The sequence below is a fragment of the Propithecus coquereli genome, unplaced genomic scaffold (genome assembly GCF_000956105.1).
Source record: "Propithecus coquereli isolate 6110/MARCELLA unplaced genomic scaffold, Pcoq_1.0 Scaffold257, whole genome shotgun sequence".
In the NCBI taxonomy this organism is placed as follows: Eukaryota; Metazoa; Chordata; class Mammalia; order Primates; family Indriidae; genus Propithecus; species Propithecus coquereli.
In genome coordinates this window covers 1410335-1436959 of record NW_012148141.1, presented here as the reverse complement: position 1 = coordinate 1436959, position 26625 = coordinate 1410335, and the positions used below count along the sequence as shown (strand labels likewise).

The 26625-nt window shown below is 35.5% G+C and overlaps 1 protein-coding gene across 1 annotated transcript in view; it reads right to left on the bottom strand.

Annotated features, from left to right (window-relative positions):
* Positions 1-26625, bottom strand: part of CHM (choroideremia (Rab escort protein 1)) — a 169859-nt gene that overhangs the window by 35332 nt on the left and 107902 nt on the right. Inside the window, exons 9-11 of the mRNA XM_012647137.1 lie at positions 12942-13019; positions 2384-2488; positions 1917-1980 (exon numbers count right to left, since the gene is read on the bottom strand). Coding sequence (XP_012502591.1) covers positions 1917-1980; positions 2384-2488; positions 12942-13019 — 247 coding nt within the window. The remainder of the gene's footprint in view (positions 1-1916; positions 1981-2383; positions 2489-12941; positions 13020-26625) is intronic.

The following is a 26625-nucleotide window of genomic DNA, read 5'->3' as shown; positions in this document are numbered from 1 at the left end:
AGTCACTATAAAATATAGTCAGAAGGAGAACTGGGTATAGCCCTGGAATTTAGTCATCAGATTGAGGAAAAATCAGAGGCATAATGACATTTCTATGGAAATGGGGATGATGAGGAGGAAGAGGGTACTGAAATGAACAATGGTGATGAGGAAATATAACTGGGAGTGTGTGTTGAAATTTATTCACACCTGGCCTAATGGTGGATTACCACCATTGCTATAGGGCTGGCTACTGTAAAGTCTTTAACTTCAAGATTTTTAAATGTATTCTCTGGGGATTCTTTTTCTTCCCATAACAGTACGTTTTCAATTTCACAAAAATAGTTGTCAAAATCTAGTATACAGCCCAATTTCCCTAGAACAAATCTATTGTATAAAATGTGATTATTTGTTCTGATAGATGGAAATACTTAAGAAAGCAAGGCTATTACATCTTTGCCATCAAGCATTTTTTTAAAAAACTCACTGAAAAGTACTCTAGGTTAATATTCCTAATTCAAAATTGAAAACTTTTTGAGTTCTGACATGATGATCAAAGGAAACATTCATTGGAACATTTCAGATTTCAGATTTTCAGATTAGGAATGTTCAACCAGTAAATATAATGCAAATATTCCAAAACACACAAAAAAATCTAAAGTTATGGAAAAACAAGCACCACATGTACTCACCACTAAATTGGTGTTAACTGATCAACACTTAAGTGCACATATAGCAATAATATTCATTGGGTGTTGGAGAGATGGGAGGGGGAGGAGGGGATGGATATATTCACACATAATGAGGGTGGTGCACACCGTCTGGGGGATGGGCATGCTTGAAGCTCTGATTCGGGTGGGGTAAGGGCAATATACATAACCCAAACATTTGTACCCCCATAATATGCTTAAATAAAAAAAAAAACACTTCTAGACATAATCATTTCAGATAAGTGATATACAAACTTTAGTACATATGGCTTAATATGTTTTATTTTGCCAATATTGACTTACACATACTACCGCATAGATTAAATTAGTGATGATGTTATTAAAAAGTAGAGAATTCAATGAGATATCACCTCACACCTGTTAGGATGGCTGGCATCAAAAAGGCAAGAGATAACAAGTGTTGGTAAAGATGTAGGAAAAGGGGAACCCTCGTACACCGTTGATAGGAATATAAATTGGTACGATCATTATGGAAAACAGTAAGGAAGTTCCACAAAAAATTAAAAAATATAACTATCATATGATCCAGCAATCCTGCTTCTGGGTATACAGCCAAAGGAAATGAATTCAGTATTTCAAAGAGATATCTGCATTCCCATGTTCACTACAGCATTATTTGTTGCAGACAAGATTTAGAAACAACCTAAGTGTCTGGCAACGGATGAACTGAAAAAGAAAATATGGGGGGGGGTGTGCACATGTGCATACACAGAGGAATATTACTCAGCCTTTAAAAAGGAAATCCTGCCATTTGTGACAACACAGATAAACCCAGAGGACATTATGTTAAGTGAAATAAGCCAGAAACAGAAAGACAAATACAATATGATCTCACTTATATGTGGAATCTAAAAAGTCAAATTCATAGAAGTAGAGTGGTGGTTGTCAGGGGCTAGGAGGTAGGCAAAATGGGGAAATATTGGTCAAAGGGCACAAACTTTCAGTTATGCAGGAAGAATAACTTTTAGAGATCTAATGTACAGCATGGAGACCACAGTTAATAATACTGTATTGTATACTTAAATTTTGCAAATAGAGGTGATCTTAAGTGTTCTTACCAAAAAAAAAGGTAACTCTGTAAAGAGATGGGTATGTTAATCAGCTTGACTGTAGTAATCAGTTCACCATGTATGTGTATATCAAAGTATCACTCTGTATACCTTAATATATACAACTTTTATTTTAAAAGCATAGGACTGAATTTACCTGTTGATCTGAATCTGTTTTTAGTACAGATCTATCTGTAATCAGGACTGCCCTGGAGATCTGCCTGTAATGCACAAAATAGTAAAGCAGTGATACAGATTCCATGGATAAGTTTCATTTATAGTTATATAACCACCAGAAGGCATGTTTCAAAGATTTCAGTCAGGATAAAAGTGTCACCTCCCAAAACCAAGTCAAGTTCTGCTTTAATCTTTTCTTGGCTCATGAAAGAAGGATGTGTGTGTGACCTACAGACAAACCCCAGCTGAAGCAAAGGAGTTGAAATTATGCTAGGCCCCTCCAAAACCAGACCCTGTAAGAGTGGTAAGATACAGACTGTATCTTTGGTTTGGTATATATTTGCATGTTACTTGAATAACAAAATCATATAGAAATGTCAATACAATCACACAGCTAAAGTTTCCTGTTTCACCTTCTTTTGACTAATGGGTGGAGGGCTGCCTTACCTGTATTGCACACGTGAGCATGTGTTTTCAGAAAAGTAACTGTCCTCCACAAGGAAATGCTTAGAGATTATTCTCTGACCAAATTGATCTATGATTGCTTTACATCTATAAAGAAGATAAGCATACCAAAAAAGTTCACATTAATGATTAAATAATTAAGAAAATAACATAATCAGCTACCAATTTTGAATCTAATATCAATTTCTTGTAAAGGCAAGATTTAAAAATTGCCTACTATTCTGTCTTTTCTGATATAAAGCTGACACTAAATTATAGAATATATATTCTTGCTGCTATTTTAAGGTCTTTTGAACTATAAAATGAACAAAGAATACAACTTTAATACTTTTTTGAATGCCATTAATAAGTAAGAGTAAAGTTAGGAACAGTATTAGTAGTATAATTATAAGCTTTCCTAATGTTTAGGAACATAGAAGCTTTTCCTTTGTTTAGGAAACAGGTTATTTTTTTTATTATTAACAGCTCTAAGAAAAGAGGGAGAGAAGAGTTGATTAAATATCTTGTTATATTTCACAGCTTATAAAAGCCACTAAAAGCTTTTTATTTTTCTGTTAAGTGTTGCTTTCTCTTTTATTCAAGAATAGCTATCTGGTCACACATTTGATAATGTCTGAAGCAGAAAAAAAAGGGATAGAGCTTCTTTTAATATCTGTTTTCACTTTACTTCAAAGGATGATCATAGAAAGATTTCTTTCAAGTGCTGTTTCCAAATAAGGAAAACACTTATGCGCGGACATTATCAGGTCTCTGTCATCTGATATGTGTTGGGACAATGAATCACACAGAACCCTCCATTGACCTTCTTTCAATGTGTCTAGATAAAAGGATAAAAATTAGAATCCATCTCCTTGCAGTGCCACAAGTTATAAATGTACTTTATAGGGCTCATTATCCAAACTAATGGACTAAGGGCGACATCCTTGAAATGGACTTACCAGCACCGACAAAGCCAGTATGCAATATTTCAGGAACTATATGCAAATGACTGTGTTTGCTATATCTTTTTATTATGGAAATATCAATTTACTTTTGTCACAGCTTCTCCTTTTGGGACCAGAATTATTTTATCAGAAATACACTTATATGTCGCCCTTGTAAAATGCAAGCAAATAATTTAAAACTCATATAGTATTTAAAATATACCGGTATAAATTAAATACACTCAATAATTCTAACATTAAGTCAAATAAGTGATATTTATCAGGCATAAAGGCATTTAAAAAATGACTAAAATCCAATCCAAGAACAGGGAGAGACAGTTAATTTGTATTTTCTAAAGGCAGTTTATGATATGCTGATATTCTTGAATAAAGGGCATACCACTGTCATCAGGATAGACTATGATATCTACTCATGTTATATGTACACATGTTTTAACCAATTAACCACATTTTAATATAACACTTGGTACATTAAATTAATATTTATGTGATTGTTCCCATCTCATGTCTACTTCCTTTCTCTTCCCCACTTCTGTTTTTATCCATACCTCCTCACATTTCATTAAATTACAGCTCTTATCTTATAAAATACTTAACTAAGTAGATAAGATATTTATACCTAGATATTTTCCAAAATAATTATTTAAAAACCGAAAAGGTAAGTTATTCATTCAGTGTCCTGTTTTCAAACATTCATATACCATTTGAAACACAATGTACTTCGGGCTGTCATTAAACATTGATCCCTATTTATGCTGTAAGCACTGACAAGCCTTTTTCTTATCATTAATTCAGAGAATTATAGAAAGTCAAGAGGGAATAATTTGGGCAGGAAAAAAGGGAGTGTTAAATATTCTACATCTTGATAGGGGCTTGGGTTATATGGGTTTATCATTACTACTTAAGATTTGGACACTTCACTGTATGTAAATTTTACATCAAAAGAAAAAAAAACTAAACAAATATTGACCTCTAGTTAATGGTGTGCATGTTGAAGTGTTTAGGGGGAATTTTACTGATGATCTGCAATTTACTGTGAAATGCATAAAAAAGATGAATCAACAGATGGATAGAGGGATGGATATTTGGGTAGATATGTGATTAAGCAAGTACGTTGTAGAACATAGGTGGTGGATATAAAGCTGTTCACTCTGAAATTATTTCCACTTTGGTGTAAGTTTGAAAACGTTCATCATAAAATGTTAAAACTGGAGAAGGAATGTTGGTGTAAATCCTGGATTCAAGTGTAATTCTTTGCAAAGGGTTCCCATTTAAATAAACCACACCTGGCCTTCAATCTTGTGGAGACCTCTGCTTTACAGGCTTCCAAACACTCAAAGGGCTACTTTGGTAGTAGCTACACCTTTGGTGACAAGTAGACATTGGTTTCAGAAGTTATGGTATTAGAAAGTACTATTAGGGATCAATCAAAAGGTAAGTATGTGGTCTGATGACTAGGAGCTCAACTATGCAAGGATAAGATACTAAAATTGTACCTATTTATGCTGAAGTTTCTGATGAAACACTGATTCTCAAAGGAGGAGGAGGCGGAGGAAAAGGAAGCAAATCAGAATCACACCTGGGGGACGTTTTCAAATGATAAGTACCCCTGGAGATTCTGATAAGCTCCCAAATCCCAGGAAAGAATCACTTCCGAGCATGCCACTGCTACTGTTGTATCTTTATATTGTGCTAGGTAGAGAAAAGTGAAGGGCTACAGGCACAGAGAAAGTATTTCTGCAGACACTGAGGTGATGGTTGCATATGCCCAGTCTCGGTCTAATAGATGATAAAAACATAACCACCTTATAGTCTCACTCTGAAGTATTAAGGCTCTAGGCCTAATCAAAGCTGTTCAAACCCAAGACATGTTTAAGCAAGTGATAAGATTTGTTTTCCCCTCAGATACTTGACTTACTGTCATATATTCAGCCTAATTGGGAGAACAATGAAGAAAAGAATATTGATTTGGGACCTAGACTTAGTCTTTGCATTATAAAGATTAATATAAAAAATCAGATGACATTTAAGTAATGGAAAACAGCAAAATGAAACAGTGCTGCCAGAGACATTAAAACACCCTCCTGCCCATCCCTCCCACATAAACCCAAGGAGGCCATTAAAGATTAACAGCATTTAGGATTTAGTTGAGGGCCTTTCTGAGCCTCATAAATAGTAAATTGAAAAGGAACATGATAGTTGTTCCCAGTTACAGGGACACAATGACCAAGCTGATCATAAGAATCACTGAAGCCAGACAGAACATTTCTAGAGTGAAGCTTTCTAAATCAACAAATCATAATAGTTATTCAGTTCTTGGTTCAATGATAGTAGGGTATAAATAGCAAAATGATGATAAGGAAAAAAAAAACATACAGTAAGATGAAAACTCAGTATCTGGAATTTGGCCCGAAAAACAAAAATAACATTAAAACAGGTATCCAATTTCTATGATCTTCAGAATTAATACCCTAATTATACGGTGAAAAAAAAAGCAGAAATCGCAAGTGAAATAATTAAAAGGAAAATATATTAATTAAGGAAATTAGAAGATTCCCAATCACTGAAGGAAAGAAAATAATTTTCCCTAGTCACTATGCTCTTCCGAGGTTTCTCAAACACATTAATTCAAATGCCATGCCATCTGTGAAACTATCCCAAAATGCTTTCCACTCATTTTTCTTGGGTGAAAATCCACTCCAATAGACTCCAATAGTTTTAAACACCATTAACAGGTAGATAACTCTAAATCTGTGGTTTTCTGCTCTGACCTTTTCTCAGCTCTATATTCATATTTTTAACTATTATCTATTTCTTTTGGGGTAGACTCCAAGCTCCCTTCTAGTAAGTATTTAATTGACAAATAAAAATTGTATATATATTATACAAGGCATACAAAGTGATGATTTGATATATACATACACTGTGTAATGATTACAGACCAATTAATTAACATATCCATCACTACCCATAGTTACTATTCGGGGGAGAGTGAGGACATTTAAAATCTGCTCTTGTCAAATTTCAAGTAAATGATACAATATCATTATCGAAGCCCTTTTTAAAACTAGTATGCCCCTAACTAAGTTTATCATGGCTCCTCACCTGCTCCCCCACCCCTGGAATCCCTAAATCAGGTAATGGCATAACCAGCAGAGTTTCCCTAACTCAAATCTCTCTTCCCACATCTAGTCTGCTACAACATTTTGATTCCACCTTATAAATATTTTTTGAAACTAGCCTCTTCTCTCCAACTCCACGGATACTACCTTAGACTATTATTATGTCTAATAAGACAGTGGACAGCTAGCAAATTGGTAGTTCATTTGTTCAACATAAACGTAGGGTATAACAACTATGTGACAAGCACTGTTCTAAGAGATAAGAATAAAAATGTCTTGCCCTAAAGAAACTTAAGCCCATTATCCAAAGTGAGGTATCACAAGATTGGAAGAATGGGCTCCACTTGTACTCGCCATCAAATTGGTACTAACTGATGAACATTAGGGTGCTCACATGGCAGAAATACAATCCAAGGATTAGGGGGATGGAGGGTAAACCTGCAACTAAAGGACAAGGGGAGCATTGTAGGGGGGAAGGGCATGCTTCTAACCCTTGCTTGGGTGACGCAAAGACATAAAATGTAACCATAATGTTTGTACCCTCATAATACCCTGAAATAAAAAAAAAAGAAGCTCCCAAAATAATAAAGATTCAGACCTAGACAATTTTAAGACAATGGAAAAGTCTAGTGATAAGAGATAAGGACAGGGCATTACTGAGTATCAAGGGGAGGTACCTAACTCGGCTTAGGGTGGAGGGGTGGAGTATCAGAGAATGCTCTTTGGAGGAAGTGATACATTTGCTGCTTTTAAAGGATGAAATACAGTTAAGCAAGCAAATAAGGAGAAGAACATCTCATGTAAAAGGGCAGCACTTGCAGGAGTACAGAGGCCAGTAAGAGAAGAGTAGGTACAGAATCCTACAAGCACTTCAGTATTATCTGCCAGTAAGATGGGAAGCAAGGAGAGAAGAGAGATGAGCCCAGAGAGCCAGGCATGGGCCAGGTTGCAGAGTCTCATGTGTCATGTAAAAAGGTCTCAGACTTTATTCTGAGGTAATATAAAGCCACTGAGGCTTTTTAAATAGGGAGAGAAGGAGCCAGATATGCATACTGAACAGATCTCAATGTGTAATTATCTTGTTAATGTATTTGTTCTATAATGCCCCTCACTGGACTGTAAGCTCCACAAGAACAAAGAACCTGATCGTCTTGTTCTCTGCTGTATCTCCAGTGCCAGGCACATAAAAAACAACTAATACTTGGTGCATAGATGGGGGGATGGATGAATGATGGAAGTATTCTGTGCATGTAAACAGTAGAGAGACAAGAAAAAAAAAAGATACAGCATCTCTGATTAGGAAGTAAAGAATCGCTTCCCATCACAGTACTTCTTTCAAATCACTGCCAGAATTACTAACTTAAAAGCAGCAAATCTAATCTTGTTTAAAACTACCACTGGGGCTAGGTGCAGTGGCTCATGCATGTAATCCTAGTACTCTGGGAGGCCGAGGCGAGAGGATCATTTGAGGTCAGGAGTTTGAGACCAGACTGAGCAAGAGCGAGATCTCGTTTCTATAAAAAAAAAAATAGAAAAATTAGCCAGGCATGGTGGTTTGTGCCTGTAGTCTCGGCTACTCGGGAGGCTGAGGCAGGATGACTGCTTGAGCCCGGGAGTTTGACCTTTCAGTGACCTATGATGATACCATTGCACTCTAGCTGGGGTGACAGAGTGAGACTCTGTCTCAAAAAATAAAAAGATAAAATAAAATAAAACTACCACTGATTATAGTCCAAACACGTTAGCACAGTACAGAAGGATCTTCACAATAAGTCTGTCTTCAGTGGATTCCAAGGTCTCCAATTACATTAATAATTGCTACTAGATAATATATATTGAGCTTTTGCAATGTATAACAAATGGTTCTATAAGTTTTATTTGTTCAGTTAATATTCATAATAACCCTGTGAGGTTAAGTACTGTCAGTTGCCTCACTTTCTAGATAAAGAAACTGGGTCACAGAGAAGTTATACAACTTGCTCAAGTTCATAGAGATAGTAAGTGACAAAGATCTAAATCCAATCTATGTGACTTCAGAGCTACACTATTTACTGTATTCTCTTTGCACACAAGGACAGGGTCTATGCTTCATTCACCTTTTTATCCCCATAGCAACTAGCATGGGGGTTGGCAGAGGTTAAATATCTAGAATATGATCACTACCATTTTGCAAATGGGGCATGCTAAAATCAGAGCTTCCACAACAACTAATGGTATTGAAAGTCAGTCATGTCATGCTTGGTCTAATATACTATTCATTACTAACTTCCAAGTATCTGGAAAAGGCATAGCTTTTCCTGACGTCAGAAAAAGATATCTCCAATAAATAGCCATAGTAGTAAATCTAGTAAGTGAGACAGTTGAAGTACTCAGGACACACTAGCTGAAGTAATTAGATTAGGACTATTGGTTACAGACATATCTGGTCCAAAGTTATCTCTACTTTACCCTGATGTCAAATATGATATAGCTAACTGGCGAAAACTAATTTACAGGAGTTTTACCTGGTCAGCATAGCTGCAAAGGAAAAGAAAGCTATTCAACAAGAGCATTCAGTGTTTCTAAAAACAGTCAACAGAAGACTGCAGTATTAGAATTTAGTGAGAAGGTATAGAAAAGAACCACTGATACATACCTATGTCCTCTGAAATTAAGAAAGCAGAGCTAATGGATTAAACAAAAATGAAAAATAAGATCTAGCTGAAAACAAGTATGCATTTGGTTACATATTCCATACACCATTATTTCATGTGCCTCCTCAATGCCCTATTTCTTCTCTCAAAGTTTATATAGTTTTTTGATGTGCAATCACCACATTAAATTCAGTGCTATGATCATTTATGCTTTTATCAGTTTTCCTAAATGGAAGGTGAAAAGCACCAAAAAGGCTTTAATCAATCTTTAATCTCCATTCATTCATTTAACTTAAAGTTATTGAGTATAATGAGTGCTAGAAAGCTGCCTTGGCTCTGGAGATTTAATAGTGAGATTCTGCCTTTTCTTACAGAGAACTTAGCAAATAATCATGTAAGAGGACCTTACACGGGGCTGGCAGAGGGTTGTGATCTAGTCCAGTGGTCCCCAACCTTTTTGGTACCAAGGACCAAATTCATGGGTGGGAGGCAGAGCTCAGGCAGTAATGCGAGAGAGTGATGGGGAGTAGCTGTAAAAACAGATGAAGTTTCTTTGCTTGCCTGTTGCTCACCTCCTGCCATGTGGCCCAGTTCCTAACGGACCACAGACCAGGGGTTGGGGACTGCAGATCTAGTCTGTGGGATTAGGAAATACATTTAGAACTTTGACATGAAGTGTGAGTAGCTCTTAACTACACTAAAAGGGGAGATGTCAAGTGTTCCACATAGGAAACTTGGGAAAGAAAGGCAAACTAAAACTACACGGGGACAAATGCAAATCTCTGCAGATTCCTTACTTAATAGTCTAATTTTACTTAGAATAAACAACTGTCTAAGTCAACCTGGACTCCTTAAAAAAAAATGTATGCTGGATATGCCCAATTATAAGGTCAAGGTTTTTCCCTGAAAAAATTATCCCTCACTTTATATTCAAGTCCTGACAAAACACATCCTATTACTGGTATCACTCTCAATTATTTGATTTTGAATGACAAAGTAGTGTTTGGGGAAGATACATTAACCTGAGCCAACCTGAATCAATGCTAACTTTAGATGTTTATAGAGACTCTTTGATTTAATAGATTTTTTTAAAGAGGCAAAAATTAATATAAATTTGGTAATTATTACTGGAGATTAATGTACAGTTTTCAAGTATTGCTTGTCTCTTAAAACTTTTAAAGATCACTTAAGCAATTCAATATAGTGAGAATACGGTAGATACCAGGAATATTATGAATGCAGGTACTTTTAAAAACTGTCCTATTACAGAAATAAATAGTTGTGGCTTGGAATAAATTTTCCAGTAAGAGAATCATATATGGAATTCAAAATGGTTGTATCTTAAAAAAAAAACAAAAAACAAGATGGACAAGAAGATGATGTTCACTGGAAAACTGGGTTCTACTAATGTAATAATATATAATGTACAATATATAATATATGATACACAAATAGACCTATTTATATTCATAAAAATAGACACATACAAGTTGTTCAATTTTTTTTAAATTTCTCACTGGGACTGAAAATTAGCCACTATGTGAGAATGGCTTACATTTGGGGATATAAAATATTTTAAGATCATTTATTTCTAAATATTAAGGAAAAGTCTTTTTTAAGAACATTAAATAACTCAACCAAAGCATGTCAAATTTGGGAAGAGACTCGTAGATTACTGCAGAGTCCATGTCACTCATCTTACAGATAAAGGAACTGGCCCAGAGAAAAGGATTTGCCCACTATCATTCATGGCACTGATGGAATTCCAAGTCTTCTTTCATCCCAGGACTTTCTGACATTTACTCATGCCTTAGGAGCTGTTAAACAACAAATGTTATGCTTGAGGTCTTTTTATGAAAATATAAAAGAAATGTTAAATTAGAAACAGTCTACCTATTTAAAATTCATATTTGAATGCCAGTGTGTCTGGCAGGTTCATCTTGATAAGGCCTTAGACTGAATTAAGACCTAGAGCCCCCAGTCCATCATAGAAAACAATACCCTTAGCTAAATCCTCAACTTTACCTTACAGTGTTTCTCAGCATCATCTAAGGACTTCCTACATTAGATTCACTCGAGGTGCTCTTTAAAACTACAAATTCCCTGGCTCCACCCTAAGCATATTACCCAATTTCACATTCTAAGGGTGAGGCACCAAAATCTGCAGTTTTTACAAGCTTACCTGGTAATTCTTAAGACACATGAAAGTTTGAAAACTACCATTCTGGAGGTATTTTTGTTCTCTAGACCTTTAGCCCTCACCTATCTGTTATAACTAGAATCTGCACCACACAATAAAAAGAGTTCCTCTGTTCAGAGTATGTCATAAAAACAAGGTCAAAGGTAAAGTAAACGTAGCCTTGAGTTCAACAAATGCAATTACTGTACTAGCATACTGATTTTTTAAAAAAACAAATATGAGCCATGAAAATTCTTCATTTCACTGAGAGTAACATGTGGGACTCAAATGGGGCCCATAAGGGGTAAAAGGATCTAAGCAAATAAGCACCAAACAAGCAATTCATTATCTGGCTTTCAGTCATGGGAATAGTCTTACTCCAAAATGAATTCTTAAGGAAAAATGACTCTAGGCATCATAAAGAGAACTAACTATTCCTTCATGACTTTCTATAGAGCTCGCCATGAGCCAAGATCTAGAAGGAGCATATTCTGGGCTTTTAGGGATAGATTTTTCACTCTAGGTTAGCATGTTTCATTTATGTAGTACTTTTCTGTTAAAGAGCTAAAGGTACTTTACAAGCCTTTTAAACTGTGTGTTAATTTTATCTTACACTACAGAATTACTCTTCTAAAGCAAGTTCACTAAATATTACATGTTTCTAGAGTTTTTTCTTCACCATACCTCAAAATACTAGCTATTACACTATAACTAGTCTATGAGAAGTTAATAGACATTTTATGCCACTTAAACCATACATTACTGTAAATGAAAGAAACAGCTTAAAATTTATATTATTTAAGCTTCCAGTTCAGGATACTAAGGTATTTTATGACCTCGATAATATAATTTTTTATAAACCCCAAAAAACAGTCATCCAAGGTCAACAGATGATTGAGAACATGTAACAAAAAAGAAAAACACAGCTATTTAAATAGCTCCCAAAATTTGATCCAGTTGATCCACTTAAATTTCAATATAAAACCTAGAAATTATAGAATATTTCATTTAGTATAATTCAAACACATATCTTAGTAAATAATAAATCTTAGAAAAATATAACTGAAATATAAAATACACAGATAAATAGATGGTGCTCAGCTTTTTTTTTTTTTAAATTCTTATTTCAATCTTAAACCAGTTTGTAGGCCTGATACTGCTGTAAAAGAATTTATCCTCAGATAAGAGGGCAGCATAGTTTATGACAACAATCTACCTAAAAACTCATTAAACTCTTTTCTCTTGGAGTGACATGCATTATCAGCAGAGATTAATCTGATGAGTCTTTAGGTGAGCTCCATTTTTAAAAATGTAATAACAGAGGGCTTTGTTGTCATCTGATGAAAATCAATTAGAGGAGGTAAGGCCACAAGGAAAACTAACATCACTCATCACCCACCCCCGGCAGCTGAAATGATTTGTCTTCCAAGCTTGGATGATCAGGAACTATAGTCATATTGCAGGGAAATTAATTTAGTTTCTATATTCTGAACTCACTTTCCTTGTTCTGGAGGACCTAAACACAAATTACTTTTAATCAAGGTTGATATGTTATTAATACCAAGGAGGATTTTTGAAGAATCATTTTTTTTAAATTGACTTTAGCATTTTTCACCTGTGTTTGGGATATAAATATAGGAAGGTTACTTATATCATCCTTACCTTCTGGATTCTTTGTCCACTACAAGGCACTGTACTGAGTGGCGAAGACAATAGATTCCACCAAACACAGCACACATCCTGAGAAGAGGAAAATGAGAATTATGATAATTTGGTTGAAAATTAAGGTAAAAGCATTTTAAGTATCTTATATTTAATAATTGGTATTACAAAAAAAGCATTTTGGTAATTATTTTCTCTATCATGGTATTAAGAATCTCTCAGAGGTAAGATTAATAATATCTTGACACAGCAGAGGTGCTACTGTAATTAATAAAATGTTGATACCTAGAACTGTGACCAAACCGAAAGTGTCTCTGAGCAAGGGTTAAATATCCCCCCCAAAATCAGCTCCTGCCTACCTAAGGTACATAAACCACAAAAAGACTCAAGAGGCAATGTATGAAACATCTAACAGAAATCATCATCAAGAAGTGTTAAGGAAGAACCAAAGAGAAGAATTTGGGAGACCCCTGGAGATTTTATTTACCATAAAAGTAAGAAAAATCTCCAGTAGCCAAAACTAAACTAGGGACTGAAAACCAGAGCAGTAAGCATGTAAGTTAATGTAGTAGAAGCTCTAAGGAGTTTGCCTATCTCAGTAGTAATCTAAACGCTTAGGTTTTAATGCCCATGTAGGGAGAGAAGAGACCTTTAAATCCAAACAAGACAGGGAGTAGAAAAGGAGATATTCTCCTATAACATCTGGATCCTTAAAGGGCTATACTTCAGTTAAAGGGTGATCTAGGAAAGAAATCCATTTATTAAAAGAAGGAGAAAACAAACAAACAAAAAATACCCGTTTTATCTTAAGCCCTAGTGGGAGGAAGATTACACCTCTGTATTTGTAACTAGTGGTCTGTCCTCATACAGGTTGGGGATTTGAAATTACACCACTACATAATCCAAAAACCCCTTAATCAATAAAATATCACGAAGAGCAGCTCTGGGTCAGTGAGTAGTAACCCTGGAGACTTGGTAGAAGAAATTGCTAAAGCTTTCTGTTGGGATGAGACTTCAACCTAGGCCACATAAGATGGCCACAGATAGAGTCCCTTGATGATAATCTAAAATCATATAACACATGAAGAAACATATCTTACCTTGAGTGAGAATTAACAGACACAAAAGCAGGATTAAACTCCCCAAACTTTACTCAGACAGAACTATCTGATTCAGATTATAAAATGAGTATGCTTAAAATGGATGAATCAAAAACATAAGAAAAGAATAATGCAATGTCCAGAAAGACGACTATGGTAGGCTCAATAATGTCCCCCACCCTCTCAAAATGTCCACATCCTAATTCCTGGCACCTATGAATATGTTATAGTACATAGCAAGAAGGACTTTACAAATGGGATTAAATTAAGGATCTTGAGGTAGGGAGATTATCCTGGTAGGTACAATGTAATCACAAATGTCCTTAAAAGAGAGAGGCAGGAAGGTCAAAGTCAGAGAAGACGACGTAAAGAGGGGGGCAGAGGTCAGACTGACGCCACTGCTGGAAGTGGGGGCACAGGCCATGGAATGCAGGCAGCCTCTAGAAGCTATAAGAGGCAAGAACAGATTCTCTGCTAGAGCCATGAAAAGGATGCATCCTGGCTGACTCATTTTACACTTCTGACTTCTGGGACTGTAAGATAATAAACTTGTGTTGTTTTAAGTCACTAAGTGAAGTGATTATGACAGAAGTGGCATTACAAACAAGTGAGGAAAGAATATACCACTGAAAAAATAATTTGGGGACAAAAAGGTTATCCATGTGGTGAAAATAATTATATCCCTACTTTACACCATATTCAAAATTAATTCCAGGTAGATGAAAGCCATCAATATAAAAAGCAAAACATTTAGAAGAAAATATAAAAGGATATATTTATGAGCTCAAGGAAAGAGAGATTTCTTTGATAAGATGCAAAAATCATAAAAAGATTTTTAAAATGGAGTACTTTAAAATTATAAACATCTGAATGGGAAAAGAAAGTAAAGTGACAAGGCACACACTGGGAAAGAGATGTGCAGATATACTGCTAAATGTTTACACATCAGTTTGGATAGCAATGTGGCAGTATCTAGTAAAGTTGAAGATGCACACATCTACAGTGTGGAAACCCTATTGTTAGGTATAGATCTTAGAAAATTCCTCATACATGTGTATACGAAGATGTATATAAAAAATATTTGTTGCTTTACTGTTTTAAGGCAGCATAGCATAGTGGTTAAAGGAAGGCTTCTGATTGTCTGGGTTCATATGCCAACTATTCTACGTACTAGATGTGTGACCCTGATATTTAGCTTTTGTGTATCCTATTTTTCTCCTCTGTAAAATAAGAATAGCATTTATTCATATAAGGTTCTTCTGGGGATTAACTGAATTAATATTTTAAAGAAGTTAGACAGTATCTGGCACACACTATTACATAAGTGTTCGTTAATTAAATAAATAAAATAGGTACTATATTATATATCACACAACCCAAATATCCATCAAGAGAATGCACAAATGAAAATGTGGTATATTTGTATGTGTAGTCAAGAATTTCACCTTGCCCCCAAAGAGGTCTAGCCTTGGTCCTCGGCTTCTAGGAGGTGATCTCTAAGCCCTTGGAATCTCATGCCTGAAAGGAGTGTCTGTTTGCCTGGGGGCACTGGGTCACCCGTCTTACAATATGGTTCAGGGTTAGGGTTGGCCACACCAAATAGTCTTAGTGGGGGGGCTGGCCATGTCAGAATAACCAACAGTATGATTTAGGGTAGGGACTGTGTGTCATGTATAAATCAGTCAACCTCCAGAGAGACTGGAGACTGAGATCAAGCCCAAGGGCAATCAGTCATGCCTATGTGATAGACCTCCAATATAAACTCTGAACACTGAGGCTCAGGTGAGCTTCCGTCACTGGCCATACTCATGTGTATTGTCACACATCAATGTTTGGAAAGTAACACTGTTCTGACTCCATGGTGAGAAGACAACTGGAAATTTCACATTTGGAACCTCCCTGTGTTCCATTCTAAGCACCTCTTCCCTTTACTGATTTCGATCTATACCTATTCCCTATAATAAAGTATAACTGTGAGAATAACATCTTTCGATGAGTCCTGTGAGTCCTTCTATCAAATGAAAACTGAGGGTGGTTTTGCAAAATCCCTGAACTTGAAGCTGGTGTCTGAAGTATGGTGGTCTTGTTGGGACTATACCCTCTAATTGTACAGTTGTCTAACCTCTCATATCATACAATGGAATGCTATAAACAATTTAAATGAATGAACTATGGCCCCATCTATCAACACGGATAAATGTCAAAACATGAAATTGAGTGATAATAACAACTTGGAGAATAATACTTCCAGAGTGATAGCATTTATAAAAAGTCTTCACTTATATGCAAAATAATGCTATAATGCTATATATCATTTAAAAGTGTGCATGTATATGCATATGTGTGTGTATGTGTGTGTGTGTGTGTAGTGTGCAACCATTTAAGGGAATTATAAACACCAAATTCAGAATAGTAGTTCCTCTGGGAAGGGAGGGAATGAAAGTTACATTGAAGATTTCAATTGCTCATTTTCTTTAAAAAATATACACTTAAAGCAAATATGGAAAAATGTTAAGATTTGATAAAATTGTGAGTACATGGATATTCTTTATATTATTCTCTGTACTTTCTGAAATATCCTTAAATATTTCATAATCTAGATTATAATGAAAAATAGTAATGCATGGTAGACAGAAGTGACATTCTCTAAATATAGCATAATATTTCTATTGTCTTTCTAAATTCAATCATTTTAGTGGACATGACAAAGCTAGCTATGGTAAGTTAGAGGTTAGGAATTAATTCCTTAAGCTATAGAACACCACTGTTACAAGGAAATTGAGGGGTTTTTTTTCCCATTGAGAAATTTAGAATAACATAATAAAGGATACATTAGAGCAAGCCAGCAACATTTTATGGACTTGAAAACCTGTTAAGACTACAAATTTTACCCAGGACACCAGCTATAAAATATTCTCCTTTCTTGTTAATCTTATTCACCAGCAACGTATCAAATTATGGAGGAGTATTTATTAATTTTGCTGCTACACCTGGTATTATTTGAGACATTACATTCTATCAGATTCTAAAAAGGGTTAGAAAAAATCATCTATCTGTTAGACAGTTTAGGTATATTTGCCAAGTGGTATTCTGCCTCCCGTGGTTGAGAGGGGAATACTGATAGAGAGGAAGCTGATGTGACAATCAGCCAAGACAGTCAGCCCGATTTTCACTGTTGATTTCCTATCAATAGGGAAAGAGCCCATATCCACATGAAATATTACTGGCTCATTACACATCAAAAGGCTGAATCAGATTAAGACCGCAAAATAAACCAGCAAGTTAAAACTACAGACCGCATAAATAGTATTCTCATTTGCATGGGGATACCTTTATATCATGTGAGTGGTAGCACCAATGATTCCAAACTCCTTGTAAGCACCTATAGATGAGCTATTACCAACTGACTTATTCAGTTTTTCAGTCAGATGGAAAAACTGAATCCATATTTGCACACACATACACAGACACACAGAATTAGAGAAAACTTAATCTTATTGTATCAATTTCCCGTTGGGGAAAAACAATTATTTATTTCTTTAGGTATTTATTTATTTTTTTACAAACTGGATTTGCATCGTTATTTTGTCTTTTCTTTTTTCTGAATGTCTTATTTTATTTTTAGATTTCAGAATATTATGGGGATACAAACATTTTGGTTACATATATTGTCTTTCCAACACCAAAGCCAGAGCTACAAGCATGCCCATCCACCGGATAGTGCGCTCTGCACCCATTAGTTGGGAATTTACCCATCCCATCAACCCCCCCACCTGCCCAGTACCCGATGAATATTACTTCTATGTGTGCACCTAAGTGTTCATCAGTTAGTACCAATTTGATGATAAGTACATGTGACACTTGTTTTTCTATTCTTGTGATACTTCACTTAGTAGAATGGGCTCTAGCTCCATCTAGGATAATACAAGAGGTGCTAGTTCACCACTGTTTTTTTATGGTTGAGTAGTACTCCATAGTATGCATATACCACAATTTATTAATATACTCATGTATTGATGGGCACTTGGGATGTTTCCAAATCTTTGCAATTGTGAATTGTGCCGCTATAAACATTCAAGTGCAGAAGTCTTTATTACAGAATGACTCCTTTTCCTTTGGGTATATGCCTAGTAGTGGGATTGCTGGATCAAATGGTAGTTATACTTTTAGCTCTTTGAGGTATCTCCATATTACTTCCCATTCAGGTTGTACTTATTGCAGTCCCACAAGCAGTGTAAGAGCTGTTCCTATCTCTCCACATCCATGTCAACATTTGTTTTGGGACTTTTTGATAAAAGCCATTCTCACTGGAGTTAAGTGACAGTTCATTGTGGTTTTGATTTGCATTTCCCTGATGATTAGAGATGTTGAGGTCTTTTTTATATGTTTGCTGGCCATTATTCTTCTTTTGAAAAGTTTCAGTTCATGTCCTTTGCCCATTTATTGATGGGGTTGTTTGTTTTTTTGTTAATTTTCTTAAGTTCTATATAGATTCTTGTTATCAGCCCTTTATTGGATGTGTAGCATGCAAATATTTTCTCCCATTCTGTAGGTTGTCTATTCACTCTAATGATAGTTTCCTTGGCTGTGCAAAATCTTTTTAATTTGATCAGGTCCCACTTATTTATTTTTGTTGCTGCTGTGATTGCTTTGGGGATCTTCTTCATAAATTCTTTGCCTAGGCCAATGTCTGTAAGAGTTTTTCCAACATTTTCTAGGCGAATACTTAGGGTTTCATATCTAAGGTTTAAGTTTGTTATCCATTGTGAGTTGATTCTTGTGAGAGGTACGGATCCAGTATCAATCTTCTGCATATACATTTCCAATTTTCCCAGCACTGTTTATTGAGTAGAGATTCTTTTCCCCAGTGTATATTTTTGTCTACTTTGTCAAAGATCAGATGGCAATATGAGGATGGTTTTATATCTTGGTTCTCAGTCTAGTTCCAAAGGTCTATCTATATCTCTGTTCTTGTCCCAGTACCATGTTGTTTTGGTCACTGTAGCCTTTGTAGTATAACTTGAAGTCGGGTAGATTGATGCCTTCCAACTTCTTCTTTTTCCTTAAGATTGCTTTTTCTATACAGGGTCTTCTCTGGGTCCATACAAAGCATACAATTATTTTTTCAGGATCTGCAAAAAATGATGTTGGTATTTTGATAGGGATTGCAGTGATTCTGCGGATCACTTTAGATAGTATAGACATTTTAACAACATTGATTCTGCCGATCCATGAGCATGGTAGGGTTTTCCATGTGTTTACATCCTCTGCAATGTCTTTTCTCATTGTTTCGTTGTACTCCATATATAGGTCTCTCATATCCTTAGTGAAATATATGCCTAAATATTTAATTTTCTTCCATGTATTGTGAAAGTTGTTGCATCTTTGATTTGATTCTTGGCTTGACTTTTATTGGCGTATATGAAAGCTCCTGATTTGTATGCATTGATTTTGTATCCTGAGACTTTGCTGAATTCATTTATTACAGGAGTATCTTGGTTGAATCTTTGGGGTTTTCTAGATATAATATCATATTGTCAGCAAAGAGTGAAAGTTTGACCTCTTCTACCCCCATTTAGACACCTTTGATTCCCCGCTCTTGTCTGATTGCCCTGCCAAAGACTTCTAGTACTATGTTGAATAGAAGTGGAGATAGTGGGAAACCTTATCTGGTTCCAGTTCTAAGTGGGAATGCTTAGAACTGGATGATTAGAATGCTTAAAACAATTTTTCCCTGTTCAGTATGATATTGGCTGTGGGTTTATCATATATGGCTTTAATAATTTTAAGGTATGACTGAATTATCCCTATTTTGTTTGTTTTCTGTGTCTATGGAGAGGATCATATGGTCTTTGCTCTTGCTTTTATTTATATGGTGAATTACATTTATAGATTTTCATATGTTGAACCATCCTTGCATCTCTGGGATGAAGCTACCTCATCATGATGAATTATTTTTTTGAGGTGCAGTTAAATTCAGTTTGCTAAGATTTTATAGGGAATTTTTGCAACTATATTCATAAGGGATATTGGTCTGTAGTTTTATTTTTTGTTGTGTTCTTTCTAGGCTTTAGTATCAAGGTGATATTGGCTTCGAAGAATGAGTTGGGGAGGATTCCATCGTACTTAATGTTGTGGAATAATTTCTGCAGTGTAAGTTCTTCTTTGTTTAGTAAAATTTAGGTGTGAACCCGTCTTGTCTCGGATTTTTTTAATTAGAAGATATTTCTTATCGCTGCTTCAATTTCAGTGCTTGATATTGATCTGTTCAGCAATTCTATTTCTTCCTGATTCAGCCTAAGGAGGTTGTGTGTTTCTACTAATTTGTCCATTTCCTCCACATTTTCAAGTTTTTCAGTATAGAGATTTTTGTAGTATTCAAAGATAATATTTATATTTCCATGATGTCTGTAGTGACCTCTCCTTTTTCATTTCTAATTGAGCTTATTAGAGTCCTTTCCTTTCTACTTCTGGTCAATCTAGCAAGAGGGCTGTCAATTTTGTTTATCTTTTCAAAGAACTAAGTTTTTGTTGTATTAATCTTCTGTATAGTTCTTTTGTTATCAATTTCATTTAGTTCTGCTCTGATCTTGGTTATTTCTTATATTCTGCTGGGTTTCGGATTGGCTGGCTGTTCCTTTTTCAGTTCCTTGAGACAGTTTATTAGTTTGTTGATTTGTGATCTTTCTGTCTTTTAGATGTGGGCATTTAATGCTATTACTTTTCCTTTCAGGAATGCTTTTGCTGAATCCCACTGATTTTGATAACTTGTGATCCTGTTGTCATCTAGTTTGAAGAATCTTTTCATTTCCTTCTGGATCTCCTCCTTGAGCCAACTGTCATTCAACAATAGATTGTTTAATTTCCATGACTTTGTGTAGAGATGAGTGTTTCTGTTGGAATTGGTCTCTAGTTTTATTCCACCATGGTCTGAGAAGATACATGGTATAACTTCTATTTTTTTAAAATTTGTTGAGGTGTGTTTTGTGGCCTAGGATGTGATCAATTTTAGAGAACGTTCCATGAGCTGATGAGAAGAATGTACATTCAATACTGTTTGGGTGGAATGTTCTGTAGATGTCTGTTAGGCCCATTTGTTCTAGAATTCTGTTTAAGTCCATTGTTTCTTTACGTATTTTCTGCTTGGAGGATCTGCCCAGTTCTGTCAGTGGGGTGCTTAAATCCTCAGCTTTTATGGCATTGCTGTTTATCATGTCATTTAGATCAATCAGGATTTGCTTTATGTATCTGGGTGCTCCTGTGTTGGGTGCATAAATATTTAGCATTGTTACACTTTCTTGTTGGATTTTTCGCTCCACCACTGTATTCCCTGGCCTAGTCAGAAATCTAGAAATCCATGTACAAGAAGGACTCCCGGGAGACTCAATGTGAAAAGGCAATCACCACTCACATAATTATTAGGCTGGCCAAAGTAAACACAAAGGAGGCACTCCTTCGAGCATTAAGGCAAAAATAGCAGGTAACTTACAAAGGAAAACCTATCAGACTAATAGCAGATTTATCAACTGAAACCTTACAAGCCAGAAGGAACTGTGGACCCATCCTCAGTCCTCTAAAACAGAATAATGGCCAACCTAGAATTCTTTATCCTGCAAAACTAAACTTCTTATATGAGGGAGAAATAAAGACTTTCCCAGAAAAGCAATCACTGATGGAATTTGTGAAGACCAGTCCTGTGCCCTGCAGGAAGTACTCAGACCTACATTATACACTGACCAGTGAATTAGACACCCACCAGTGTAAAATCACCCAAAATTTAAAGTCCAGAACCCTGATTGGACAATGGCTTGAGAGGTAAAGCAAAACAATAAGAGTGTATCCAACATTATGAACAGAAATCTCTCCAAAATATCAATTCTCTCAATGTGAATGTCTTGAATTGCCAACTGAAGAGACATAGGCTGGCTGAATGGATAAAAAAAAAAAAAAACACAAACCAAGTATCTGCTGTCTCCAGGAAACACATCTTACCCACAAGGACGCATTCAGACTCAAGGTGAAAGGATGGAAAATAAATTTCAAAGCAAATGGAAACCAAAAGAAATCTGGGGTAGCCATTCTTATATCAGATAACATAAACTTTAAAGTAACAAAATTAAAGAATGAAAAAATTTTTAAATGTCTTCATTCCAAGAAAAACAAAGGAATCAAATTCAGAATCAACTGGAAGTTGTACATGGTTTAAAAATTATAAAACATTATGCCACAGACTATCACCATATTATCAAAAGGCTGAGAAATCCACTTAACTAAAATTAAATCTAATTTTCTATAAAGACCTCCTATTACTAAATATTATAATATTTATGAAATATACTGTTACTTTAGTATATAATATTATCAAGTATCCTTTTGTTTGAAAATTAATTTTCATGAAGTTTAGGCTAAAAAATTTTATGAAGTTTATGGTGAAAAACACATTTAAATATAAAACTATATAACTCCTTATTTTAGTAAACCATCAAAAAGTTGCCTGATTTTCAACAATATGATTTATTAATAGGGATATATACCATATGGGATAAACATAAGAATGTAAAGAAGATTAAGAACTGGTTAGTGTAAATGACAGAAATTATTATAGAGGAATAAATCCAATAATGAGATACAATCATGATAATCCAACTAAATTTCCTCTTAATTTTAAATTCTTCAACTGCAAAGGTATTGTATATAGTTGCATGTGCATATACATTTTTCATACTGCTTCTAATCAGGTTTTTTCTCCCATACCAGTTTTGCCTGTTGGAAAGGGTAGATATGTCATAATGGTGGTATTTCTTCTCTCTTTCATCTCTGTGTTTTCTTCACGTATCTTATGCTCAAGTGACAAAAAATAGTTGTTTGTAATACGTGCCACAGGAAATGAGGGTATTGATAAAGACTCCTCTGTATGGTATTCTTACCAGTCATTCCCATAGTTAGTCTTCTTAAAAAAAGGTTTTAGTTGGAGGGAGGGGAGGACTTCTTGGTGGCAATAAGCAATAGAGGAAACCTTTTATAAGTGGCTAAGGAGTTCTTGAGAGCTGCATTCAAAACTCAAATAGCATTCATTTACATGAGAAGTAGGGACTTCTACTTGGGGAAATAACTATGGGCTACACACTAGTCTTTGGTTCACACAGCCAATAATAACAACAATAATACAAATAATAATCACAGCTAGCATTGAGTGTTTACTACATGCCAGACTTTTTACATGCATTAACACATTGCATCCTTCAACAACTCTATGAGGTATGGTTTTACAAATGTGGAAACTGAGGAAGAGAGAGGTCAAGTGACTTGCTCAAATTCATTTTAGTAAATGTTATTGCTAGGATAAAAATCCAAGTAATCTGGTCCCAGAGGCTACTCTGTTAACCATCCTACTAACCTGTCTCATTGTCAGTATCATCTTTTTGGCATTAAGAAAGACAGCATTAAGATAGAGTCAGATGATGAAAGTTACTCTCAGAGTTGTTCTAATTCCTGTCAAATTGCAAGATTACTGTAGGATAAAATAATCCTTCAGGTTCTATACATTCTTGTTTCCCAGAAAGCATGTTTATTCTCTGTCTGTACGTGTTAAAATAAATGGATTATGTGTGACTTCACTTTAGTTAGAGCATAAACTCAAAATAAGTATAACAGTGGGAAGGTTTTTCTTTAGAGTACCTTGAAAATTATGAATTCCTTGTAATCCATGTTTTTAAAAAGTGATTTATAAAGTATATTGGTAAACTAGAAATTTTTAAATAAAGTGCTGTGAGTAGAAGGTAAATACTTTACTATGAACTATTTGGAGGTAATAAGGCTCCACATGACACGTTTTCTTGCAGTGCATTAAATAGCAGCCTAGCAATCTAAGGGTTAACATGCTTTAGTATGGACAATTAAGATGGACAACTCTGAGATGCCACTCAGGCCCCAGCTGTGGTGCAGTTTATAGCGGCCATCCTGGGGCCCTAACATATTGCCCGGCCATGCAGCTCTGTATACCTCCCTTCTATAGGACAGTATGGTAAGCAAGTGTACGTTTTATGTGACTTATCTAAAAAAAAATCTATAAATGCACTAAATACAGTAAGTAGTACTGCCTCCCCAAAAGTCACTACATATATTTGAACACTTTATCAAATGCCATTAAAAACAAATCAAAGAAAAAAGGTTTGTTACAAGAGAAAAATCTGAGTGACCACTGATCATCATCACTGTGCTTTAGTGACACCTCAGCTTATACTGTAAACTGACAAAGCAGCAGTTCCATTCAACAGAAATTAGGCATACCTAAGTGCTGTGAGATACAATAAGGCTTCAGTGATTGCATCTATCTAAAGTTAACTATGTTTCTCCTAACTATATTCATACATATGTATTTATCATAACACTATATTTAAAACAACACATTGAGTTTTCTATCATGTTGACTCAGTGCCTGCTGGTTTAAAAAATGTATGCAGGGAGACCTATAAGTATGTGTGTATTTATTTTTATATGCTTAAATACACATACACATGGGGAGGAGATCTCAAAAGTCTTAGTGCTGTTTATACACACGCACATACCATAAATGTAGTTTTACTGTATCTTGTATATCATACAGCATGTTTATGGGTTATGTACTTATATTGCATATTTATATTACTACATCATGTTTAGTGGTACATATTTATACTACTTATCAGGGTGTTCACTTATACTACCATTTGTCTTTTTTTTTTCTTAGTATTTGGTATCTTTCTTCAAGCAGAAAGTAGAGGGAAGAGGAGCATTTGTATGGTGGGTATCAGAAGTGAATGCTGCATTTTGCTGTAGTGGGTTTGCCTCTTGAGAAGGCAAAACTGGGCAGCATATGTCACAGCATCATCTCTCCTTGAGATCCCTACTAAGACTCAGGCTATTAGCATCCAACTCAGCACAGACTTCCTATTTGCCCAAAACTGAAAGCTTTCTCAAAAGCAGCAGCTAAATACAGATGCTCCTTGACTTACAATAGGGCTTACGTCCCTACAAATCCACTGAAAGTTGAAAATATCAAAGCGTTTATCAGGAAATAACCCCACGATAGGTTGATGAGCACACTAAGTGTTTATCACTTTCATACCATCATAAAGTCAAAAAATCTTATGTTGAACCATAGTAAGTCAGAGAGTACCTGTAATAGGCAATGACTACTACAAGCTCAGGAAACAGTTATGTTCATAACAATCCCAAGCCAGGCCTCATCACCTGCTGTAAGCTCCTTGGATTCATTATCTACGAGGTTTTACTCCATTGAGCAAGATCATAAAAAATGCCCTCAAATGACTGCTCTACTACAATCCAGCCTCATTCAGAATGGTCCAATATGGCCAAAATGGCAAACCGTGTTACCAGTCATGGTGACAGAACCCAGTGAAGCTTGTTTGGCAAGCAGTGATCACCAAAATAAAAACTACCAACATCATAATTGAAAATAAAAAAAATAAGAAAAAAAAACTACTAGGTCACTAGAAGTATATAATTTCAGTCATCACGTGCAAATTGCACAGCGATCAGCTCTTGGAGCTGGTTGTAAAATCAACGTGGACCTTCTAACTCTGGAGTAAGACTGTCCAGGTTCCTTTCCTGATCCCCCTATTTACTAGCTATGTGATTGAGCTTCAGTTCTCAAGATTATAGAATGGCGATAATAATACCTAATGTATAGAATTACTACATGGATTAAATGAGTTAATACATGTAAGTGCCTACTCTGTGCCTAGTATGTGGTAAATGTTCAATACATGGTAGCTTTTATTAGTCATCACCTTCTGTAGCAAAGGGGAAAATGATTACAGATTGTATCACCCACGTGGGGTTTGTAGGATACATTGCTCTTACTATGTCAGCATCTACCTCCAGGTGTTCAAGGTCTGTAGTTTCTATCAGAATTTAAATAATCTGGGCACATGGTCAATCCAACTATTTTCTGTGGAAGGGCCTATAACAGTTCTAAGAGAAGGGTTAATGCTGATAGCAACAAGCATTGAAATTTACTCCTTCATTCTTAAATATTTATGAAAATAGGACTATTATGCACCAGAGGTAGTTCTGGGCACTAGGGATACAAAAATAAGCAAGACAAATGCTGTCCTAGGTATTATGTAACTTATCTAGTGCAAGAAAGAGACAATAGAAATAAGATAATAGTAAATAGTGGTAAGTGTTCTGAAAACAACAAAACAGGGCAATGTAAGGGTGATGTGGGTTTTGGAACAGGATAATCCAAGACAGACTCTTTGAGGAACTGATATTTGAGCTGAGACACAAGTGACCAGAAGAAACTGACCATGTCAAGGTATCTGAAGAATGTTCCAAGAAGAAGGAATGGCAATTTCAAAACTTGAAGTACAACCTGGCTGAGTGCATTTGAGGAAGAGAGAGATGGCCAATGGAGCTGGAATATAGTGAAATAGGTAGAAATATAGTATGAAATGAGGTCACAGAGATAATCAGGGGCCTGATTATGCAGGGTTTTGAAGGCCATGGTGAGGACCTTGAATTTTACCCTAAGTACAATGAGAAACCACCAGGTTTTGAGAAGGGCAACAACATGATTA